The sequence below is a fragment of the Lacerta agilis genome, chromosome 8 (assembly GCF_009819535.1).
Source record: "Lacerta agilis isolate rLacAgi1 chromosome 8, rLacAgi1.pri, whole genome shotgun sequence".
NCBI lineage: Eukaryota > Metazoa > Chordata > Lepidosauria > Squamata > Lacertidae > Lacerta > Lacerta agilis.
The window spans coordinates 38903752-38923941 of NC_046319.1; the positions used below are offsets into that span (position 1 = coordinate 38903752).

Here is a 20190-nt window from a genome sequence, read left to right on the forward strand (position 1 = left end):
CTGTTCTGCCTTTCCCAGGAAAACCTTGAGATGAAGGTTCCAAGAGAAGGGAGACCTGCTCTAAGACGAGCTTCCAATGTCTTCTTTGTATAAATATTGTTGATGTAATCACTGAAAACTTGGCCATTAGCAAAGGTTACCACCAGCAACTGTTAATCTGAGATAGGGCATTTTCAACATATGTGGTAATCTAGTGCCACTGGGAAGGAAGTTAGCTCACAGAATGTTTTGTTTCAGTCTTTATTTCACATGTGCAGGCCTAGGCATGTGCACAGGCACACAGAGAGGCTTGATGAATTAGGCTCTGTTGCCCTGTATCAACTAGGGAGGAAGAGACAGTTATTTGGGGTTGGGAATTAAAGTCACAATTTGCAATGCAGAGTTAATGCTGAAATGCTGCTGCTGTGCTCTGGCACGAGAGCAGCTCATTGTCAAGATGCAAGCAGGGCTGGGAATTTGTGGGGGTGGGGTGAGAAATCATCTTCCATGGCTGACAAGTAATCATGCTGTCTGCAGCAAGATCATTAGGATGAAGTAGGCTATCTGTATCCTCTGAGGGTTCAATGCGTATTGTAACACTAAAACAACACCATGCTTGCAGAAGCAGATTCTTTTTTATTCTTCCATCTTAAAGCAAATGGTTGAAACAAAGCTTTGGAAATGTGTGCAAGAGATGGCTTCTGCACAGTTCAGTGTTTTCTACTGCAACTCCACATGATGTTGCCATTCTTTTGAAAGTGCTGTGTGCCTCTTCCTCCACCTGTCTGTTCCACCATCTGAAACATAGAAAATCAAACAAAACAAACAAACAACTGTTGGGGGCAAGGAATTCATTTACAATAGTCTGGAACATCTGCTGTGGTTTCACAGTCAACAAACAATGGCCTTAAGAAGGCTTGTGTCTGGAAGCACCCAGTTAATTGTGTTTAAATGAGTGAAATCCTTCTGCCTTTGGCTGTGCAAACAGATCAGTTTATGGATCATCTGTTTGGAATTCTAGAATTTGTAGTCCAGTAACAGGAAGGGGGTTTTAATGGGTGAGCAGCTTGATGAAAGCAGAGGAAAGCAATTGCCGCTTGTCCATATCTACCTGTGCTTTCTTATTGGAGGATGGGGTCCCAAGCAATTGCAACTCATTGACTTTGCTTCTCTCTTTGGGGTGTTGTTGTAGGAGTTCCGGACATGGCTGCGAGAGGAGTGGGGGCGGACTCTGGAAGACATCTTCCATGAGCACATGCAAGAGCTCATCTTGATGAAGTTCATCTATACCAGTCAATATGAGTAAGGGGCAGGGAAGGACCCTTCTTTCCTCCTGCTGCTTCTGCAGTCAAAGAGAGAGAGAGAAATCTGTATTTTTAGAATAAATTGTTCAAGTAAAGCAGTACAGTTGCAAATTCCCCAAACAGTGATAACATTTGAAAGGGAAGGGGTGCACTATCTAGGTGTGGTTGCTTTTTGCTTCAGAGAACAGTGGAGACTTACGATGCCTTTGTAATCATCGTAATTCCTTCTAGTTCCAATGTTCTGGTTTACATGCCATTGTTTATGTACCCTAAACAGTATCATCCATTCACAAGATCAGGAGGTATCAGCAGACTTGGGAGAGCCCAAAGGTTTGCAGAAGTATTATTATTATTATTATTATCATCATTATTATCACCTCACCTTTTTACCTAGTGGGACTCAAGGCAGCTTACAGATAATAATAAATGGTAGAACCATGAATTGGTTTGTTTTGGCAAATTCTGTTACCCAAAGTCTATTTTCAAAAGCTGTAGACGCCTTTGGCAAGAACTGCAATGGTGCAAGGGAATGACAGTGAGGAATGGAGGGAGCTGGTGGGTCTTGAGTCTAAGAAATAGTAGCTATGGTGGGTACAGAGGGAAGGCCAAAGGTGCGCAGCAACATGGTTTTCAATCATCTCCCTACCAGAAGCTCACTCTGCTAATTTGAGTCCCTTTCAGATTCTGCTCACACATGGCAAAGCTGCATTCAACATGCAAGAGAGCTAGAGTTTTGATTTTTGAAGGCATCATTGCTTTTAAAACAGGGAAGATGATCTGATCAGATGCCAAACTGTATGCCTTGTCAGTGATTGCACCAAAAAGGTTGTGGCCTACCTGCATTATATCAAGCTGTGGTTCTTTTTAATATTCCAGCAACTGCTTGACATACAGACGCATCTACCTCCCTCCACGGAGTGCCATTGATCTCATCAAGCCAGGCCTTTTCAAGGGGACATATGGGAGCCATGGTCTTGAAATAGTCATGCTCAGCTTCCATGGAAAAAAGGCCAAAGGAACTAAAATCACAGTGAGCATCTGGCTTTCTCTGTTCAAGTTATGTATTGTCATTGTTTTCATGCCTACCAAAATGCTCAAGGGAATGGAGGAACTCCCATTTGAGGAAAAGGGTTGCATCGTTTGGGACTTTTTAGTTGAGGGAAAAGTGAGTAAGAGGTGGCAAGATAGAAGTTTATAAAATTATGTACAGCATAGGAAAAGTGGAGCTTTTCTCCCTCTCATAACATTAGAGCTTGTAGACATTCAATGAAGCTGGATGCTTGAAGATTCAGGACAAATAACAGAAGTCTTATAATATTATTATTATTATTATTATTATTATTATTATTATTATTATTATTATTATTAGCAAAGCTACAGGGAACCAGGCAGCAGGCCTTCTCGGTAGTGGTGCCCACCCTGTGGAACGCCCTCCCATCTCATGTCAAAGAGATAAACAACTACCTTACATTCAGAAGACATCTGAAGGCAGCCCTGTTCAGGGAAGTTTTTAATCTGTGACATTTTAATGTATCCTAATATCTGCTGGAAGCCGCCCAGAGTGGCTGGGGAAGCCCAGCCAGATGGGTGGGGTACAAATAATAAATTATTATTATTATTATTATTATTATTATTATTATTATTATTATTATTTATTCACAACTTAGATGTCTTTAAAAGAGGATTAGACAAAATCATGGAGGATAAGGCTGTCAGTGGCTTCAGGCCACGGCTATGTTCTGCCTTCATAGTCAAAGGCAATAAAGCTTCAGAATGCCAGTTGCTGGAAACTGCAGGAAAGGAGAGTGCTCTTGTGCTTGGGTCCTATTTAAAGGTTTCTCACAGACATCGGGTTGGTCACTATGAGAACAGGACTAGATGGGCCATTGTCCTGTTCCAGCAGGATCTTCCTATGTTCCTGTGGTGTAGCCTCATAGAAAGTGATTTGTAAATGAACTGAAATAAATAATATGGTGTTGAGGGAATAGATAGATCACTCCCTGTTCCACTTACCATTCCTATTCTGCCTGTGATCAAGAAGGTTGTATAGAGCAGAACAAATATATGGTTATTCTTATGGTGTGGATTCCTCCACGAGAAGAAACAAAACATTTCAACCAGGAATCCTTGCTTCTGAGCTGGCAATAAACATGCCCAGCTTATATGCATATAGACAGTGTGCTTGTGTGTCTTGCTTAGAGACACTTGCAGAATTTGGAATTGTGTTCAACTTTTCATTGGTTAGGGGCTTGGAAAGAATAATAATAATAATAATAATATTTATTATTTGTACCCCGCCCATCTGGCTGGATTTCCCCAGCCACTCTGGGCGGCTTCCAACAGAAACCAAATACAACAATATCAAACATTAAAAACTTCCCTAAAAAGGGCTGCCTTCAGGTTTTTTCTGAATGTCAGGTAGTTGTTTATTTCCCTGACCTGTGATGGGAGGGCGTTCCACAGGGCGGGCGCCACTACCGAGAAGGCCCTCTGCCTGGTTCCCTGTAGTTTTGCTTCTCGCAGTGAGGGAACAGACAGAAGGCCCTCGGCGCTGGATCTCAGTGTCCGGGCTGAATGATGGGGGTGGAGACGCTCCTTCAGGTATACAGGACCGAGGCCGTTTAGGGCTTTGAAGGTCAGCACCAACACTTTGAATTGTGCTCGGAAACGTACTGGGAGCCAATGCAGATCTCTCAGGACCGGTGTTATGTGGTCTCGGCGGCCACTCCCAGTCACCAGTCTAGCTGCCGCATTTTGGATTAATTGCAGTTTCCGGGTCACCTTCAAAGGCAGCCCCACATAGAGCGCATTGCAGTAGTCCAAGCGGGAGATAACCAGAGCATGCACCACTTTGGTGAGACAGTCCGCGGGCAGGTAGGGTCTCAGCCTGCGTACCAGGTGGAGCTGGTAGACAGCTGCCCTGGATACAGAATTAACCTGCGCTTCCATGGACAGCTGTGAGTCCAAAATGACTCCCAGGCTGCGCACCTGGTCCTTCAGGGGCACAGTTACCCCATTCAGGACCAGGGAATCCTCCACACCTGCCCTCCTCCTGTCCCCCAAGAACAGTACTTCTGTCTTGTCAGGATTCAACCTCAATCTGTTAGCCGCCATCCATCCTCCAACCGCCTCCAGGCACTCACACAGGACCTTCACGGCCTTCACTGGTTCTGATTTGAAAGAGAGGTAGAGCTGGGTATCATCCGCATACTGATGAACACCCAGCCCAAACCCCCTGATGATCTCTCCCAGCGGCTTCATATAGATATTAAAAAGCATGGGGGAGAGGACAGAACCCTGAGGCACCCCACAAGTGAGAGCCCAGGGGTCTGAACACTCATCCCCCACCACCACTTTCTGAACACGGCCCAGGAGGAAGGAGCGGAACCACTGTATAACAGTGCCTCCAGCTCCCAACCCCTCTAGCCGGTCTAGAAGGATGTTATGGTCGATGGTGTCAAAGGCCGCTGAGAGATCCAGCAGAACTAGGAAACAGCTCTCACCTTTGTCCCTAGCCCGCCGGAGATCTGAACTGAAGGAAGTCCAGTAAGCGTGCAAGAGAGGAGCAGCCAATAGCACCTGGCTGTTAGTGTATAAGGCCCACCCACTCCTCAATAAAACACTCATCCCTGGGTCTGTTAATCTGTTTCCAAATTGGGGTTTGGGACTAATGCATACCCATACACATCATAAGGGCAAGAGAACAGAGTTCAAAGAGTTTTATTTATTTCCATTTATATCGCACCTTTTCTTTAAGGACCTCTTGGTAGCTGACAGTACATAGCTCTCTTCCCTCCCTCTCCATTTTAACCTTGCAACAATCGTGTGAGGTAGCATAGGCCAAGAAACTGAACCTATGACTGGCCCAAGATTACACAGTGTGCTTCAGGGTGGAGTGGAGATTTATATGCTGGCTTCCCAAGTCCTAGATCACGACTAAACACTATATCACACCAGCTCTCAATGAGTAAACAAATAGTACAGCTTCTTAGACTAGCAGGGCAAAGGAAGTGGGCAAGACCTACTGAAAGTGATGAACAGAGTGGAGAAGAGAGATTTGCTAGTACCACAATATACAGGCAAGGCAAGGCACAGTGGTTCAGGATGTGTTCTGTTTCAAATAAGGGTCTGGGGAAGGGAACGAGGAGAAACAGGTTTGGCAAGGATGAGGAGGCTGTTCGAGGCACTGGAATGGGATGGAGTCAGTGGCCATTAGCATTCATTGCAAAGTCATTCTGCTCTCTTTCCTTCCTGCCTATCCTCCAGGGTGACCCTAACATCCCAGCTGGCCAGCAGACAGTGGAGATTGACCTGGCGCATCCCATCCAGCTGCCTGATATTGAAAACCTGAGCAATTTCAGCGAACTCTCCCGCATTGTCCAGGAAGTGCAGGAGCAGGTGCAGCGAGAGCAGCAGCAGGAGGAGGAGGAGGAGGGTGGCCTCGAAAAGGAGCAGCCACAGCCAGGCCCCTCTCAGCAGGAGGCAGGCAGAGGAGCAGAAGGCTGTGCAACTGAAGAGGGAGCCGTGGCCCAGGGCTCTCCCCCAGCCTCATGCCCTTTTGTGCTGCCTGGTGGCATTGCATCCAGGAATGAGGATTACCCTCGGACCTGCAGAGCATGGTAAATATGAAACGCCAAGAGTTGTGTTTCAAGGGGCATCCCTAGAGGATGTGGAGCAAATTGCCCATGAATAAATATCCTTTGGGCTTCTGTCCAGTTCAGCCAGACCCAATATTTTATGAAGTATTTGCTCCCAGAAAATAAAATATTCTCTCCCCACCCCCTCATTTATTTAATTCAATGTATGACAGAAGCTCCAGGGTGTAAGCATTTTCTTATTATTATGATGATTTCTGTCCTTCCCTTTAAAAAGAAATTTTACCCAAGGTGACTTAATAATGCCTTTATAGAGAATTCCTAAACTCTGCCAATTCATAAAATATGATAAAAGCATTAGCAGATCATAACATAACACCAGAAAATAACAAAGCAATAATAAAGCACAATTTAAAATAAATTTTAAAAAAATCAGATGGAAATAAAAGCTGTTTAATGCAGCAAATACAATATTATTGAAAATAGAGAAAGAGAAACAGAAAATAACTCCACCTCCAGCCCTTTCAAGGAGATTCAATCTTTCCAAGAAAAGAGCTGCTACTCTATCAGGGTGTGAAGTAGGGAAGAGCTTCTGGTTGGAGCTATTAGCATATATTGGATTAATGCTTTTTAGAGGAGATAGGGAACTTGAAACTCTGGAAGTCACATATCATAGGCCTTGCAAGGGCATGTTAATTCTTGGAAATGTCTGTGTCAACATGGAGGCCAGGTAACCTGGCAGTTCCTTTTGATGGGGCAAGGTGTGTGATGCCTGGATTTCCCTGTGGAAGGTATATCACTGCATCCTTAATTTTCTTTTGTTCTTAGTTTCTACGGCACGGGGCTCATAGCTGGCCATGGCTTCACCAGTCCTGAGCGAACACCTGGCGTCTTTGTCTTGTTTGATGACAACCGTTTTGGCTTCATCTGGCTAGAGCTGCAGTCTTTTAGTCTCTACAGCCGCATCAAGGACTCCTTCCAGAACGCAGATGCTCCCTCGCAGGAGGCTTTCGATGAAATGTTGAAGAACATCCAGTTACTTACATCATGATGGCGGCTTCTTCTGGCAGCTGGAAGGGGGAGGGATTCACGTTTTCCATCTTGAGGGTCAAAGCACTCATCCTTGGAGCCATGAGAACTCGAGACAGCATGCACTTCTCAAGGAGGCCTTTTTACCAAAATGAACACACACACACACACACACACACTGCTTAACACACAAATGAAACTTCCACAGTATGTTATGCATAGTTTGCAACATAGGTCTGTATATTTGGAGGACAGCTGGCCAAGGTAGTAGCAGCTTAGCATGCTTGCTTTTCCTTTCCTGCCCCCCTGAAGTTTAGTGCTTGAGTGGGGACAAACCAAAGCCAGCACTTTGCAGACAGTGTAAATAATTTGTGTGTGTGTGTGTGTGTGTGTGTGTGTGTGTTTTACACAAGCAGCAGCCACTCAGTATTCTCCCTGAGCCAGGAAGCTGTTCTCCAACACGGCTCTGCAACCCCGGGCTTATTTTCTGAACATGCCTCTTTCACTTACGAATCATGTTAAAAATTGTGATCTGTGGCTAACGGCCATGAGATTCAGATACTAGTATGCCCCTTTGCTTCTCTCCAGTAAGTTTTCCTTTAAATGTGAGATTTCTGACTGGGCAACTCTGTGTGAGTGGGGTATGCGGGGAAAGGGAGAAAGACCATGCAACAAACACAGCCTGGTTGCCTCTTTCCTAACCTTTCCACAGGCACCTTTGCATTCCTTTCTTTTCCACTTGCTGTAGCAGGAAATTAAGGTAGGCAAAGAGACCTCTGGAGCAGTTGAGTAGGAGGTACCCTTGCTGTATATTCTCTTATTTCCCCCCCCCCCAATGTCTTTGAGCTCATCATGTGACTTGGATAAGAACTTTACCGCATTATGTGGCTGCAGGTTCAGGCCTGTTGATATGATGATGATGATGATGATTTATTTTATTTCTTGAAAAATTTAGTTCCACAACACACTAGATGCTCTCTCCTGTTCTCTCCCTTGCCATGCTGTTCAGCCGCTGTGCCTCTTGTGTGAGGGTTTGACACTGGTGCCCTGGCCTCCTCCCGCTGCTCAGCATTTGCTTAAGGAGTAGATCCTCGGAAAAGCTGCTGGGGTTTTGTTGACAGAAATCAAGATGGCTGCCACCTTTGGGCACTTTAAGTGGGTCCTGCCAAGTTCTGGGCTTACTTGGGCCCAAGCCACCTATTCTTGGGAGTTGTAACGTTTCTCCCTTCATGCCATGTATGCACTACAAAATGCAACCAATACCCAGTGCCCTCATTCCGGTTAGCACCCTCTACAAGCCTTATGAGAAGCTGTGTGATTCTCATGCAATTCTAGGATTTGTTCTGTAATTTCCCTTTACTCTACCTAGGGATCCTTCATGGGAGCAACCTCCTTTTAAGCAGCTGGAGCTTGCAAATATATGTCTAATTTGCAGAATCTTTGTACTTCTCGCTTTCTTTCTCCTTTGCCCTCTGCCCCACCGTTACAGTTTTGGAAAGCTTTCCAGCTCTTCTTAACACCCATCCTCTGCAAAATATTCAAGTCCTTCAGCCACCTGGAAGGGAAGCTGAGAAAGAAGAATGACCAACCACCATATTCCCATGAAATCGCCATGGAGGGTGTCCAAAACGGACAACTCAGACCTTGAAGGAGCAATACATCAACCACTGCACTCTCTTTACCATACCACATTTCATGCAACTTCTTCTGGAGTCCTCTTGGGTATCTTTGGAAGATGCGCCAGCAGAAATCCCTTGGGTATCCCTAATCATAGCATTACAGAAACTATAACATGAACAACAAAAACTATCTTTCCGTGCCCATTGTTGAGGTTTATCCACTGGGAGGGAAGAATCTGCTCTTTGCTTTTTTGCAGCATTGTAATCACTGTATATAATGCATGTCTAGTTACTGTAGCATTACAAAGGGAGAATTGTAATCTTTCTGTATGAGCAAGGAGGGTGGTTGGGCAGGTCTAACATAGCCCTTTCTCGGGGGAGATGCTTCTTCATTTCCTACAGCACCAACAGCAATAAATCCTTTATTTGTAGTATCAGGGTCTCAAAGCTACACTGGAGCCAGATTTAAACCCATGAATTCAATCCATTGATGAGAAGAGGATGAACGGGAGGTTGAGGTCTGGACCATGGGGGTGGGGGGTGTCACAAGTGGTAAGGAGAGAAGAGAAAGTCAGATCTTGCTGGAAACAGGTAAAAGCCTTCATCGACAATGCATGAAGCAGGTAGCCAGGTCTGGGGAAACACAAGAGGAAGGTGGAAAAGCATGGAAGGAGAGCCTCAAGCAACAAGGCTAGAATTCTTGAGAGCTTCATATCAGTACAGAAGGGAATCTGCGTGCAGATTAGAGACTGCTGAGCATGCAGGTTGGCTGCAAGAGGTTTTTATATACTCTGTGCAGGCTTGGTAGGGAGCAGGCATTGGCTGTAGAGCCAGAAACGTGTGCTCTGGGAGGGCGTGGGAAAGAAACCTCTGTCTTCTGCCATAGGCTGAATTGCCCATGGGCCCATGGTTTCTTGTAAACTTTCTTCATGCCTTTTCAACGTTCTGTCCTCGGCACTTGTTTAGAGGTTTGCTTGTGCAAAAGGAACAGGACTGGGTAATGTGAAGCACAAGACCAGATTACTGGGAGGTGTGAAAATGATTTGCTTGAAACCAGAAAGTGTTTTCCAAACTTTGTAGCAGAAATACAATAATTGGTTGAATTTCAGCAAGTTGTACAAGTGGCAAGGAAGGTTCGTCAGTGTGTGTGTTTGCTTCCCGTAGCTGCCCTGTTAATTCACTTTACTGTATAAATGAGCTCCAGTCCTGATTAAGTTGTGCTGCAGTTGTGCTGTTATTGATCAACCCAGGCATGACTACTATGCTGATCTTATAGTATGTGTGCAGTTGGCGTCTTAACTCCTTAGTCCTTGCCTGAACCTTTTGCAAATTGAGCATTTTACGTAGCTTGGTCTTTCTGTGAGAGCTGATGTGTGGATAAAGAAGGCTGATTCTGCAGTTTCACATGCCAGGAAATGGGAGGGAGCATACAGCCCCATATAGCTAGGCCCACAGGTGGGTCAGGTAGGACCATGAGCTAGCAACAATAAAAAAGTGAAATTCAGATGTAATGTTTATCTTTGTCAAATGGGTACAATGAGAGCAGGGGATGCTAAATCCTTTCTCTTCATTGGTTTTTTGGAACGTAACTCACTTCTGTAGCCCACCCCTATCACCTCTGGATTTGGCCACTGGTGGGAGTAGGTAAGTTGCTGGAGGAAAGGGGTAACTTTGTTCCATTTTGGACTCTGCCACTCCTGCTACTCCTGCTCCCATTCAACTATTTTGTTCTAGCAGGGCCATGGCCACACTCACATGTAGGGCCCAGAGTGCTCAGCTGGCTGTGACTGGTGTCAAAATAGGGAAATGTTCCTCAAACTGGCCTTGGCTGTGGGAATTTGCCTTAAGTGGAATCTGACCATTGATCTACTGAGCCTAGTAATGTGAAAGAGAATTTTCTTCAAGCATTTGGGCAGAAGGAAAGGCGTTTCCCAGCCCTCCTATCTGAAGTCATTTTACTGGAGGTGCCTGAGAGTGTAATCACGGCATTTTCTGTATGCAGAGCAGGCACCTTTCCCCTAAATCATGGCCAGTTTCCCTATTAATTACTATTTTTATTCACTTACCACATTAGTATGGTAGGGGCAGTTTATGAGAGGGCTCAGTATGTATGTTTACAGCTGTGTGTAGACGTGTGTGCCTGCTTGCAACTCTCTGTGGTGCAGCAACGACAGGAGGCAGGCTTGGATTTGCCCACACCATCACATTGTCCTCCAGGTACAACACTCTCTCACTCTTAAACTGACATGGGCTGGAGACTGAATCTGCTCCCAGCCGATCCCAGCCATGCAGAATCTTGCCCCTCTTCTCCCTGCCCAGGCCTGGCCTGTGTTCTGTTTTCTGGTCACAACAGAATGTTGGCAGCTGCCTCTTCTGCACAATGCCCACCTGTGTCCTTGGCACATTGCAGAGTACTGTAATAGAAGAGACAGGACACAGGTCCCTGCCCTGAGGACCTGACAGTTATGCTTCAGTAGGCAAGGGAAGTGACACACAAATGAGGTACAAGCGCAGCAGGAGAGCAATACAGTAGATGCCATGATGCTGTTAGGTAACTTCAGACTTTGGACTTCGTGGGGGCACTTTAGATAGCAGGGTATATTATTCCATTCAGCCCTGCTGCATTTGGGGGCCCTCCTGCCCCAGAGCCCTTCCTCGAGAGCATTACTGAACACTTGCAGATTACAGTCCTAGATGTTTAGGCTTTGTTTCAGTTACTACTAATGAGTCGGGATCTTGTTTCAGGCACTATTCTGTGGGTAGTCCTTCAGCTGCCTATACTAATAGATGCTGTTGTTTTATCCCCTTTGAAAATGGTCATTGCTCTAAAGCAGCTGGCCCTTCAACCTCCTGAGGCCACAGCTGTTTCTGTGCTGAATGTGTGTGAGGGGATTCATTTTGCCATAGGCTGTGGCATGGCGTAGTATGCCTGCTGGAGTTAGCGGAGCCTTGTGTGTGTGACCCATGCCCTTGTTACTTCTTGGCCAGGCTGGAGAATTCTGCAGCTGTCTCTGCAGAGGTTGATGTGCCAAGGAGCCTCCCTGCTCTGGGCGGGCGAATGGAAAAATATTGAAAACTTCTTTTTCATCCCTTCCAGCCGTGTACAAAAAGTTGGGCCTGGCACCTTATCCTCTAGGGGTGGCATCCCATTTTTATTTCCCATCCCTTCCATGGTGTGAGGATGAAGCTTCAGTGGCCTAGCCTGCACTGCTTTCTGGGTGGCAGATATGCAAGCTCCATGTGTACATATTCCTTTTCAACCTGCTTATTGATTCCCAAGGAGCGTTTTCCAATTTCAGATGACAATAAAAAAGAGATTTTGTGAATTTGAGACTCGTGTTCTCTGGTACTGCGAATTCAGAACCTCAGGCCAGGTCAATCAATTTCTCCATTCAGACCAATATTGTGTACTTTTTTTCCCTTTCTTTTTCTTTTTTTTAATTAGAGATTTTTGACAGGCACCACCAGCTCTGCCAGGGCTTTAGCTGAGACTTTTCCCATCACTCCCTCCCTGAAGCCAGCAGGGCCTGCCAGGATTTTAGGTGTGATCTTCTGCCTGCAAAGCATGACTATATGGAAACTCACTGTGTTCAATTAGGCAGGGTAACTCCCGAACAACTGTGCATTTAAACCCCATCTAGTTACCGAGATCCAACAGCAGGTCACCTGTTAATAGGAGCAAAACCTCCACACTTGTTTCCCACTGGCTTCAGTCTAACTTAAGCAACCTACAGCAGGAGCCCCGCCCCACCCAGTGACATTAAGAAATGTGCCCCCCTTGCTTTTGCAAACTCCAAGCTATAGGAACTCTTTTATTAATTTTTTTAAACAACTCAGGCTGTAGAGAGGTGGGTGTGGCCAGTGATTTGATGGTTTTGGAGATTTGGTTTTAATTTCCTGGATCCAACTTTTACCCTCTTCGCGGCACCTCCAGCCGGCAGCCAGATTGCACTGAAGTTGCCTCTGCCTGCCTCTTCCTCCTCCTCACCTTGCCTACCAACTTGTTCTGCAGTTCTGGCCCCTGCAGTGGTGTTGCTTGAAACTAAGAACACAAGGTGGCACTCTTGAGCCACAGGCCCAGGGAGGGAAGCAGGGATGCTGCCACCAGATTATTATGTTGCCCAACCAGGAACTTCGCATCCCAGGAAATGGGAACACAGGAAATTGCTTTATATTGAGTCATGCCGCTGGTCAATCTAGCTCAGTATTATCAAAAATAATTGGCAGCAGCTCTCCAGGGTTTCAGCTGTGGGTCTCTCCCAGGTCTACCTGAAGAGGATTGAACCTGAGACCTTCTGCATGCAAAGCAGGTGCTCTGCCACAGATGCCTTTCCCAACTCACATTTCCTGCCACTCCACTGCAGTTCAACTCAAACCACAAAAACATCAGGCCAGGACTGGTGCTCTTTATTTTGCGAATCTCCATGAGCAAAATGCTTTCTTCCAATGTACCGCGACCTTACCCTGTACCTCTCCTGGTCAGCCCCTCAGAGAGAGGCTGTTCTGTGCACTCACTTATAAGCATATCTTCATTTGTTGCAATACACGTGGCCTGGTGCTTCACTTTGGGCCAATAATTCAGCGCCTGAAATGCTTAGCTTGGTTCCACTCTGCCAGAGGGTCAGCGGGAATGAGAGGTGTCTAGTACAATGAATAGCCTCTGCATGCACTGCAGAACCATGGAGTTTCCCAAATCATGAGCAAGCTGGAGTTAGAGGGAGTGATCAAAACTCCTTCCTCCCCACAATAACATCTGGATGGTTATTGAACACAATCTGGCTCTCTTCACTGCGTAGGTTGACTGTGCAAGCGGGCAGTGGTGTCTGTTTTGTAGCATGTCCCTCCTCCACTGATATCAACATTTGCCTGCCCACATGGTCCCCATTCTCTTCCATTCTTTGGACTCAAGTCAAAGACGACATATGTAGCCAGCTGAGCCCTCCATCAGAGACTCAGGAAAGTTCATTGCACCTTAGCTTGCCATAATCTTGAGGACGGAGACGATGGCACACAGCACCCCACAAACCATGTGCTAAGCCCATCACCTGCGAAACCAGCCAAGACTGCAGCCAAAGCGACTTCAGTTTACATGGGAGACTGAGAGGCCGGCAATCATCAAGACCATCTCAGGGAAGGATCTATTGCCTGCCAGGTTGTGGGACCCGAGGCTCAAGATGTGCAGCATGAACAGGACCAGGAGGTGGAGATACAGGATGGTGGGTTGGGCTGTGCTTCCTTGGAGGTGGGACTCTTAGGTGCTGCTTTCCCTACTTATTCTCCTGCATGGAAACCGCAGCCTCACTTGTCGTTTGGCGGCTCTCCTCTGAACAGCCTCTCGTTACCAGGATGTCTCCATCGGACCGGGTAGTGGTGGTGCTTGGTGGAGCTGGCACAGTGGGCTCTGGCATTGTCAAGGCGCTGCTGGAGAAAGGTAAGGCTTACGCTGACATCTTGCAAGAGCCTGGGTCAAGATTCATTGACTGTGTCTGTGTGTGTCTGCCTGAATGCATATGCTTGGGGTTGTCTGAGCCCAGCAGCTGCACATTCAACTATCCTTCCATAGTGTTCTGATCTGTTTGACTCCTGCTACCAATTGTTTATTTCTACCAAGCGGTGATGAGCCCCAAATATACCATGGAAGTTCTAATATTCTAACATCAGGCATGTGTGTGTGTTGAGGGGGACAGTGTCTTTGACTACTGTGCTTTTTGGAAGCACTTTGCACATACCCAGAAGCCACTTGTGTCTCTCTCATTAACTCATGTGCCCAAGGCCTGAGCCCTAGCATTAAAAACAGTTGCCAATTCCAGGCTGAGTTCTGTTTCACTAGCTGTTCCGCCATCAATCAGACATAGGAACTGAAACAATGGCATCCATGCCCCCTCCTTGGGCCCAGGGCGTTGCCTCCTCTGATCCTTTGTCATCTGTGCAGGCTTCCAGGTTGCTGTCATTTCTCGAGACAGAAGCAGATTGGAGAAGCTGAAACAGTTTCTGCCTCCATCAGCCTGCCAGCGCCTGCACACCCTGGTTGGGGACGTAGGTAAGACTTTGTGTGAGACTCTGCTGCGGTGCTTCTGAGGGCCATTGAGGAAATGGGGCTGCTGTGAGGAAATACTGGGCAGAGGGAGTGGGGGCTGAAATGTATGGATGGTGGAGAAATTCGTTTTACTTTGTATCTAAAGGTGATTCAAATCTGCACTTTCCGAACTAATATGCGAACCAAAGCACAACTGTTCTTCGAAGCTGATATTTATCCAAATGCAGATCTCCAACCACCTGTGTTTACAAGAATGCATATATGAAGGGAAAGTGTGCATTAGAATGCAGAAAACAAGATGCAAAAAAATAAATTATATTGAGGGAAATTGCTTGCAAAAAAGTGTATGTTATTCAAAACTGCATATAAAATGTGTTTATTAGGAGAATTCAACACTAAAATGCTGGTGAATTTTCATAAGCATTTAAAAAAAAAACAACCCTCAAATTTATGCAAAAATGTGGATAACTGAATTTAAGTTTAGAAAAATGAGAAACTGAGAGAAGCGAAACAGACAGGTCCATCCATCCCTGCTGGAATGGTATCTTCATAATGTCCGGGGGGGGGGGTGGCTGGGCTGGATGGTGGAGGGGGCACTAATTTATTGAGGTGTCCAGAGCTAGGAGAAGGGAAGGCAGAAGGCGCCCAGCAGACAGGCAGCCTTCAAGCTGCAGGCGGTTGTACGGCCCCCTCCAGCAAAGAGCTGCTCAAGGCTGCCTTCAGAAAAGCAGAGCCAAAGGCAGCCTTTTCATGAATCTGGGAAAGCATTTCAGGATTTGGATTTTGAAAGATATTGTGATAAAATTAAGGCAGCAATGTGCACCACTGCAGTAAACACCCACATACAATCCTATAGTCTTTAGAATTCAAGGTACTTTATAAATAAAAAGTGAGGGAGGTGATGGTCCATAACTGGGAACATTGAAGAAGAAGAAAAGAAATAAGAGCAAGTACCTGAATTCTCTGGGGGAAATACAAATTCAAATTGTTGCAAGGAAACTCTAGCCTGCTTTTTTTCTTTTCTTTTTAAGGAAGCCCTGACAGTTGAGGGCAATTCTCTCTCTTTTTTGAGGTTTGAAGATGAATCCCCAGTGGAGCTTTAGTTGAGCCAAGTATGCTGTCATCTCTCCACCAAATAACTGGGAGTCCCTTGGCCAACTGCACCTGCACAGGATGTCACAGTGGCCGTGGGATGCACCAGCCTGTAATCTGGGTCACTGATGCTGCAATCCTTATGGACCATTTACACCTGCAAGGCAGCCATAGCATCCTATCTGCAGGATACAGGCATCATGCTGTCATTGGCAGGCCGCCTGTAGGTGAAGACCCTTGGGTGGCCTTGCTTTTTTTCTTCCTCCATGAGTTTGGCAGGAGGGGAAAGGCTCTGGGCTGTTTGGGAGTACAAACTGATAATGATGGGGGATGTGGCCACCTGGTCTCACTATCTCTGCTCCTAAACTTATCCCGCCCATCCAGGTTCTGAGGAAGGTGCAGAGGCAGCCAAGGAGGCTTTGTTGAAGAGCACTGGGAAGGTGACCGACGTGGTGTCCTCCTTGGGCTTCAGCTGGTGGCAAGGGGGTCCCCCTCTCACTCAGACCCTGAAGGAGCTGCATCGGGTGAGCAGGGAAAGAGATCAGAAACAGGGGTGCCCCTAGATTGTCCCTGTTTTGCAGGAAGGATTCAAGTGCATACCAGGAATTTAGGTTTGTGCAATTGGCTCTGTCACCCTAAGACAACAAATCCACTTTTTTAATTTAGAAAACTGGCTTTTTTGCAGTAAATTGAGTGATGGGGAGATGCATTGAAAAGTGTGGGATGAACAAACCATTAATAGGAACAGGGGTACCAACTTGAATAAAATATTGTGGGGGCCCAAGTAAGCCCCTGCCCTGCATAATTAATCACACAATGCAGTGCACACACCATTTGAATGGGAATGCCCATCAACTTTGGGGGGGCGGCCCCCTCAAATATTTTATTTGAGGGGGCCGCCCCCCCACATGGCCCCTAGGAGTTGGCTCCTATGAATGGGAAGATGCATAAAGACCCCATAAGGACATTAGGTTCAATGCTCATATATGACCTCCCTGCAAGAAAATCAGATAGGACACTGTATAACTTCTGTGTAAGCTTTGTGCAAGCAAAACAGATTCTCTGGAGGAACCCAAAGTTATGAGATCAATAAGTGTGTGTGTGTGTGTGTGTGTGTGTGTGTGTGTGTACTCACCACTCTCCCCTCTCCCCTTCTCTTCTCTTTCCTTCTCCCTCTCTCTGATGGATAGATTTTGTTTGCTGGTTTTTGAGACCATTTCTATGATAATGGTACTCTTCCCCTAAGTTGGTCTTGTTGGCACTCTGCGATTATATACTGGAAAGTCCTATAGCATTTTTAATAACAACACATCTCTGCCCATTGGAGCAGCACTTCCTCCTTGATGCTGGCCATGCCAGGGTTGAGGGCTCTGGGGTAAGGCCAGCCATCAGGTAGAATGTTGATAGAAACACCAGAAGTGGCAGCGGTGCTTTTAAGCAATGCAAAAAGCTGGGACAGGAATAACTGGCCACAGATCATGGTTTGTAGTGGCAGGGAGGGAGATTCCTAGTTTTAAGAATTACTTGATCACATTTGCAGAAGAGGTGTGATTGTGTGGACCTCCTCCTTTGGAGACTCTTGGGATGATTCAGCTGGGTGTCCCTCTGTTTCCTCTCGCACAGGTCCTGGACACCCTCCTTCTCAGCACCTTCACTGCCTGGAAGGCCTTCTTCCCCCTCGTGAAGGACAACGCAGATGGAACATACACTTTCATCACTGGTGAGATGAGCTGGGTTGGTCTGCAGTAGGTAACTTTGGGGAGAGAACTTTTGCCGGGGCTTTGGCCAGCCTCTCTTGCCCAGTAGCAATAGAAATGCACTTTTCGTTTCAGTTCGCAGGCCCTCATTGCTTTTCCACCTTTCCAAACCCTCCCTCCAATTAAGTCCTGCATGCCTGAGCATGTGGGCAGATGATCGGCATTCGTGGGGCAACAGCTTGTGCCTTGTGGGGCTAGGTTGGCAGGGACTGAGCCATCATTGGCACAAAAGCTGCCCTGTTGAGAGCTGCCCAGGCACATGGGAAGAAGCTGCCTTTTACCAGATCGGACTTGTTAGCCCAGTGTCGCCTTCTCAGACTAGCAGTGGCTGGAGTCTCAAGGTGCTTCCAGACTGTTTCCAGGTGGGATTCAATCACATACCAACAAATTCAGGTTGCGCAATTATAGTTGGCCAGGAGGTCTTGCACAACAAACCTGCTCCCCCCGCAAAGACTGGACTTTTTGCAATAAGGGAATTGATGGGGAAATGCACTGGAAAATGTCTCATCAAAGCAGGTATTCTACATCATTAAAGTTACACCTACAAACAAATCGGGATGAATATTCAATAAACAGGTTGTCTGGGAGGCCTCCCACTGCCTTCAAACATATCCTTTTAGATGGAAAGAGCAAGGACTGAACCCTGGGCCTTCTGACTCAGCCACTGGTGGCAATGGCAGCTCCTTCCTTCCTTCCTTCCTTCCTTCCTTCCTTCCTTCCTTCCTTCCTTCCTTCCTTCCTTCCTTCTTCCCTCCCTCCCAGCTAAATCCTTCTCTGTTTCAGGTGGGGCTGGGGAGCGCCTCCTCATGCCAGGCACAGGCTTCCTGACACTGGGGGCAGCGGGGGCCTTGGCCTTTTCCCTCATGGTCCGCGAGGAGTACCCAGATGTTCCCTGCAAGCTGAATGAGGTGAGTGCTGGGTTTGTCGGTGGGTCAGCCAGCTTCCTACCCACTGTGGGGAGTAATTTTGCCCTCCCAGGGCTGCAATTAGTGGGGTGTTCAGCATCTAAGAACATAAGAAGAACCTGCTGGATCAGGCCACAGGCCCACCTAGTCCAGCATCCTGTTCTCACAGCTGCCCCAGTTGGAAACCTGTAAGCAGCAGCTGAGCACAAGAGCACACTCCTGTCCTGCGGTTGCCAGCAACTGGAATTCAGAAGGATACTGCCTCCAGCCATAGAGGTAGAGCATACCCAGCATGGCTAGTAGCCAGATCAACAGCAGGAGTAGCCAATGTGGCACCCAGCAGATGTTGTTGGGTCCTGACTCCCATCAGTCCCAGCATGGCTCAATAATAAGGGAAGATGGGGTTGTAGTCCATGTTGGCTACTGATCTGTGGGGTTGGTTTCCCTCGCAGGAGGGAGAGCTGGAGACTTTGAGGTTTCTCTGTGAAATGTGTGTGTGTGTGAGGGGAATAGTCCCTAGGCCAGGCTTCCTCAACCTTGGCCCTCCAGATGTTTTTGGCCTACAACTCCCATGATCCCTAGCTAGCAGGACCAGTGGTCAGGGATGAGGGGAATTGTAGTCTCAAAACATCTGGAGGGCCGAGGTTGAGGAAGCCTGCCCTAGGCACACTCAACCCTGATGCTCAGCGCTCCCCCTACAGCTCCTTCCAAGCCTCTTTCTAGAACTAACCCAGCAGATCTTCCACGGAACCTTTAACTTACTCAGAACTTTGGGGAAAACCTTCTGAATGACTGAGATCAAAGCAACCCATTAGGCAGGGTGTTGCTGGCATCCGCCTGCCTCAGTAGACAATGGAGGACTGCAGGTGGGGCAGATGAAGGCATCCAGTTGTGCTGCTAGATGTTCACCATGGGTCTGGGATAAATGAAATGGCCACTGCGTTGACTTTAATTGATCCCAGTGAGCCGCAGGTCTCTGACTGGCAGGGTCCATCCAGCAGGGATGGGGAAATCAGTCACCCTCCAAATGTGGCTGCGCTACAGCTCTCATCATCCCTGACCACTGGCTGTGTTGGGTGCTGGGAGTCTGAATCCAACAATGGCTGGGGGGCTTCCCAATTGTGTGCAGATCAGTGGGTGGCTGGGGTAGCCTCCCTCCCCCCCCCAAATGTCCCTTTTGGCACTGTTTTGGCTTTTCCTGGCAGGTGAAAATCAACATGGGTGTGACGACGCCAGAGCGTTTGGGCCCCGGGTACGTGAGCCACCTGGAGGTGGGAGAGGCCGTGGCTTCCCTGGTGGACAAGAGGATTGTCTCACATACGGTGCTGAGCGCCAGCTCACCTGCTGACCTCAAGACCCTGGCGCTGGAAGGGAAGCTTTGAGGCGCCGGCTAGGAGACTTGCCAGCCATACCCACCAATAGACCCTCCCCTTATGCAACCCCCTGTGTCTCTCCTTGGTGCCTGACTGGTAAGGAAAGGGTGCTTTTCTGCCCTGAGGTTCCTTCTCCCCTGCTCGGGCCCTCCTTCAGAGCCCAAAGACCATGGATGGAAAGGGAGCACCAACATTACGCATAGAAACTGGCATGAGCCACTTCAGGGAGGTGGTGTTGGATCTGGTGGAGAGTGTCTTGTGGTGGGTGGGCTTGCAAGATTGGGTAGGGATAAGGAGAAACATAAAGTACTAGTTGTCGCGAAAGAGGGTTTAAGGAGGCCGGGGGGGGATGCTGGGCATTTGTGACTTGGTTCAGAGGGCCCCCTCTCATCTCAGAAACAAGATGGGTTGTGTTAGATTTGCCTTTAAATGAAACAACCATTGCAAAATTATGAGCAGCTTTGGGAGTTGCCTACCGAGCAACCCCTGCTTTGGGGACT

General features: G+C 47.3%; 2 protein-coding genes across 5 annotated transcripts in view; both read left to right on the top strand.

The window, feature by feature from the left end:
• FBXO31 (F-box protein 31) overlaps positions 1-8977 on the top strand; it is a 28796-nt gene extending 19819 nt beyond the window's left edge. For all 4 annotated transcript variants that reach the window (XM_033157034.1, XM_033157031.1, XM_033157033.1 and 1 more), the window contains 4 exons: positions 1172-1281; positions 2160-2313; positions 5550-5902; positions 6707-8977. In XM_033157034.1, coding sequence (XP_033012925.1) covers positions 1172-1281; positions 2160-2313; positions 5550-5902; positions 6707-6929 — 840 coding nt within the window. In that variant the 3' untranslated portion in view covers positions 6930-8977. The remainder of the gene's footprint in view (positions 1-1171; positions 1282-2159; positions 2314-5549; positions 5903-6706) is intronic.
• A 4667-nt stretch (positions 8978-13644) lies between these two features.
• Positions 13645-19836, top strand: LOC117051018. Its single transcript, XM_033157035.1, has 6 exons — positions 13645-13957; positions 14459-14566; positions 16040-16179; positions 17279-17375; positions 18196-18320; positions 19523-19836. The coding sequence occupies exons 1-6, from the start codon at positions 13810-13812 to the stop codon at positions 19697-19699; spliced, it is 795 nt and encodes a 264-aa protein (XP_033012926.1). The 5' UTR covers positions 13645-13809; the 3' UTR covers positions 19700-19836.
• Positions 19837-20190: the final 354 nt, after the last annotated feature.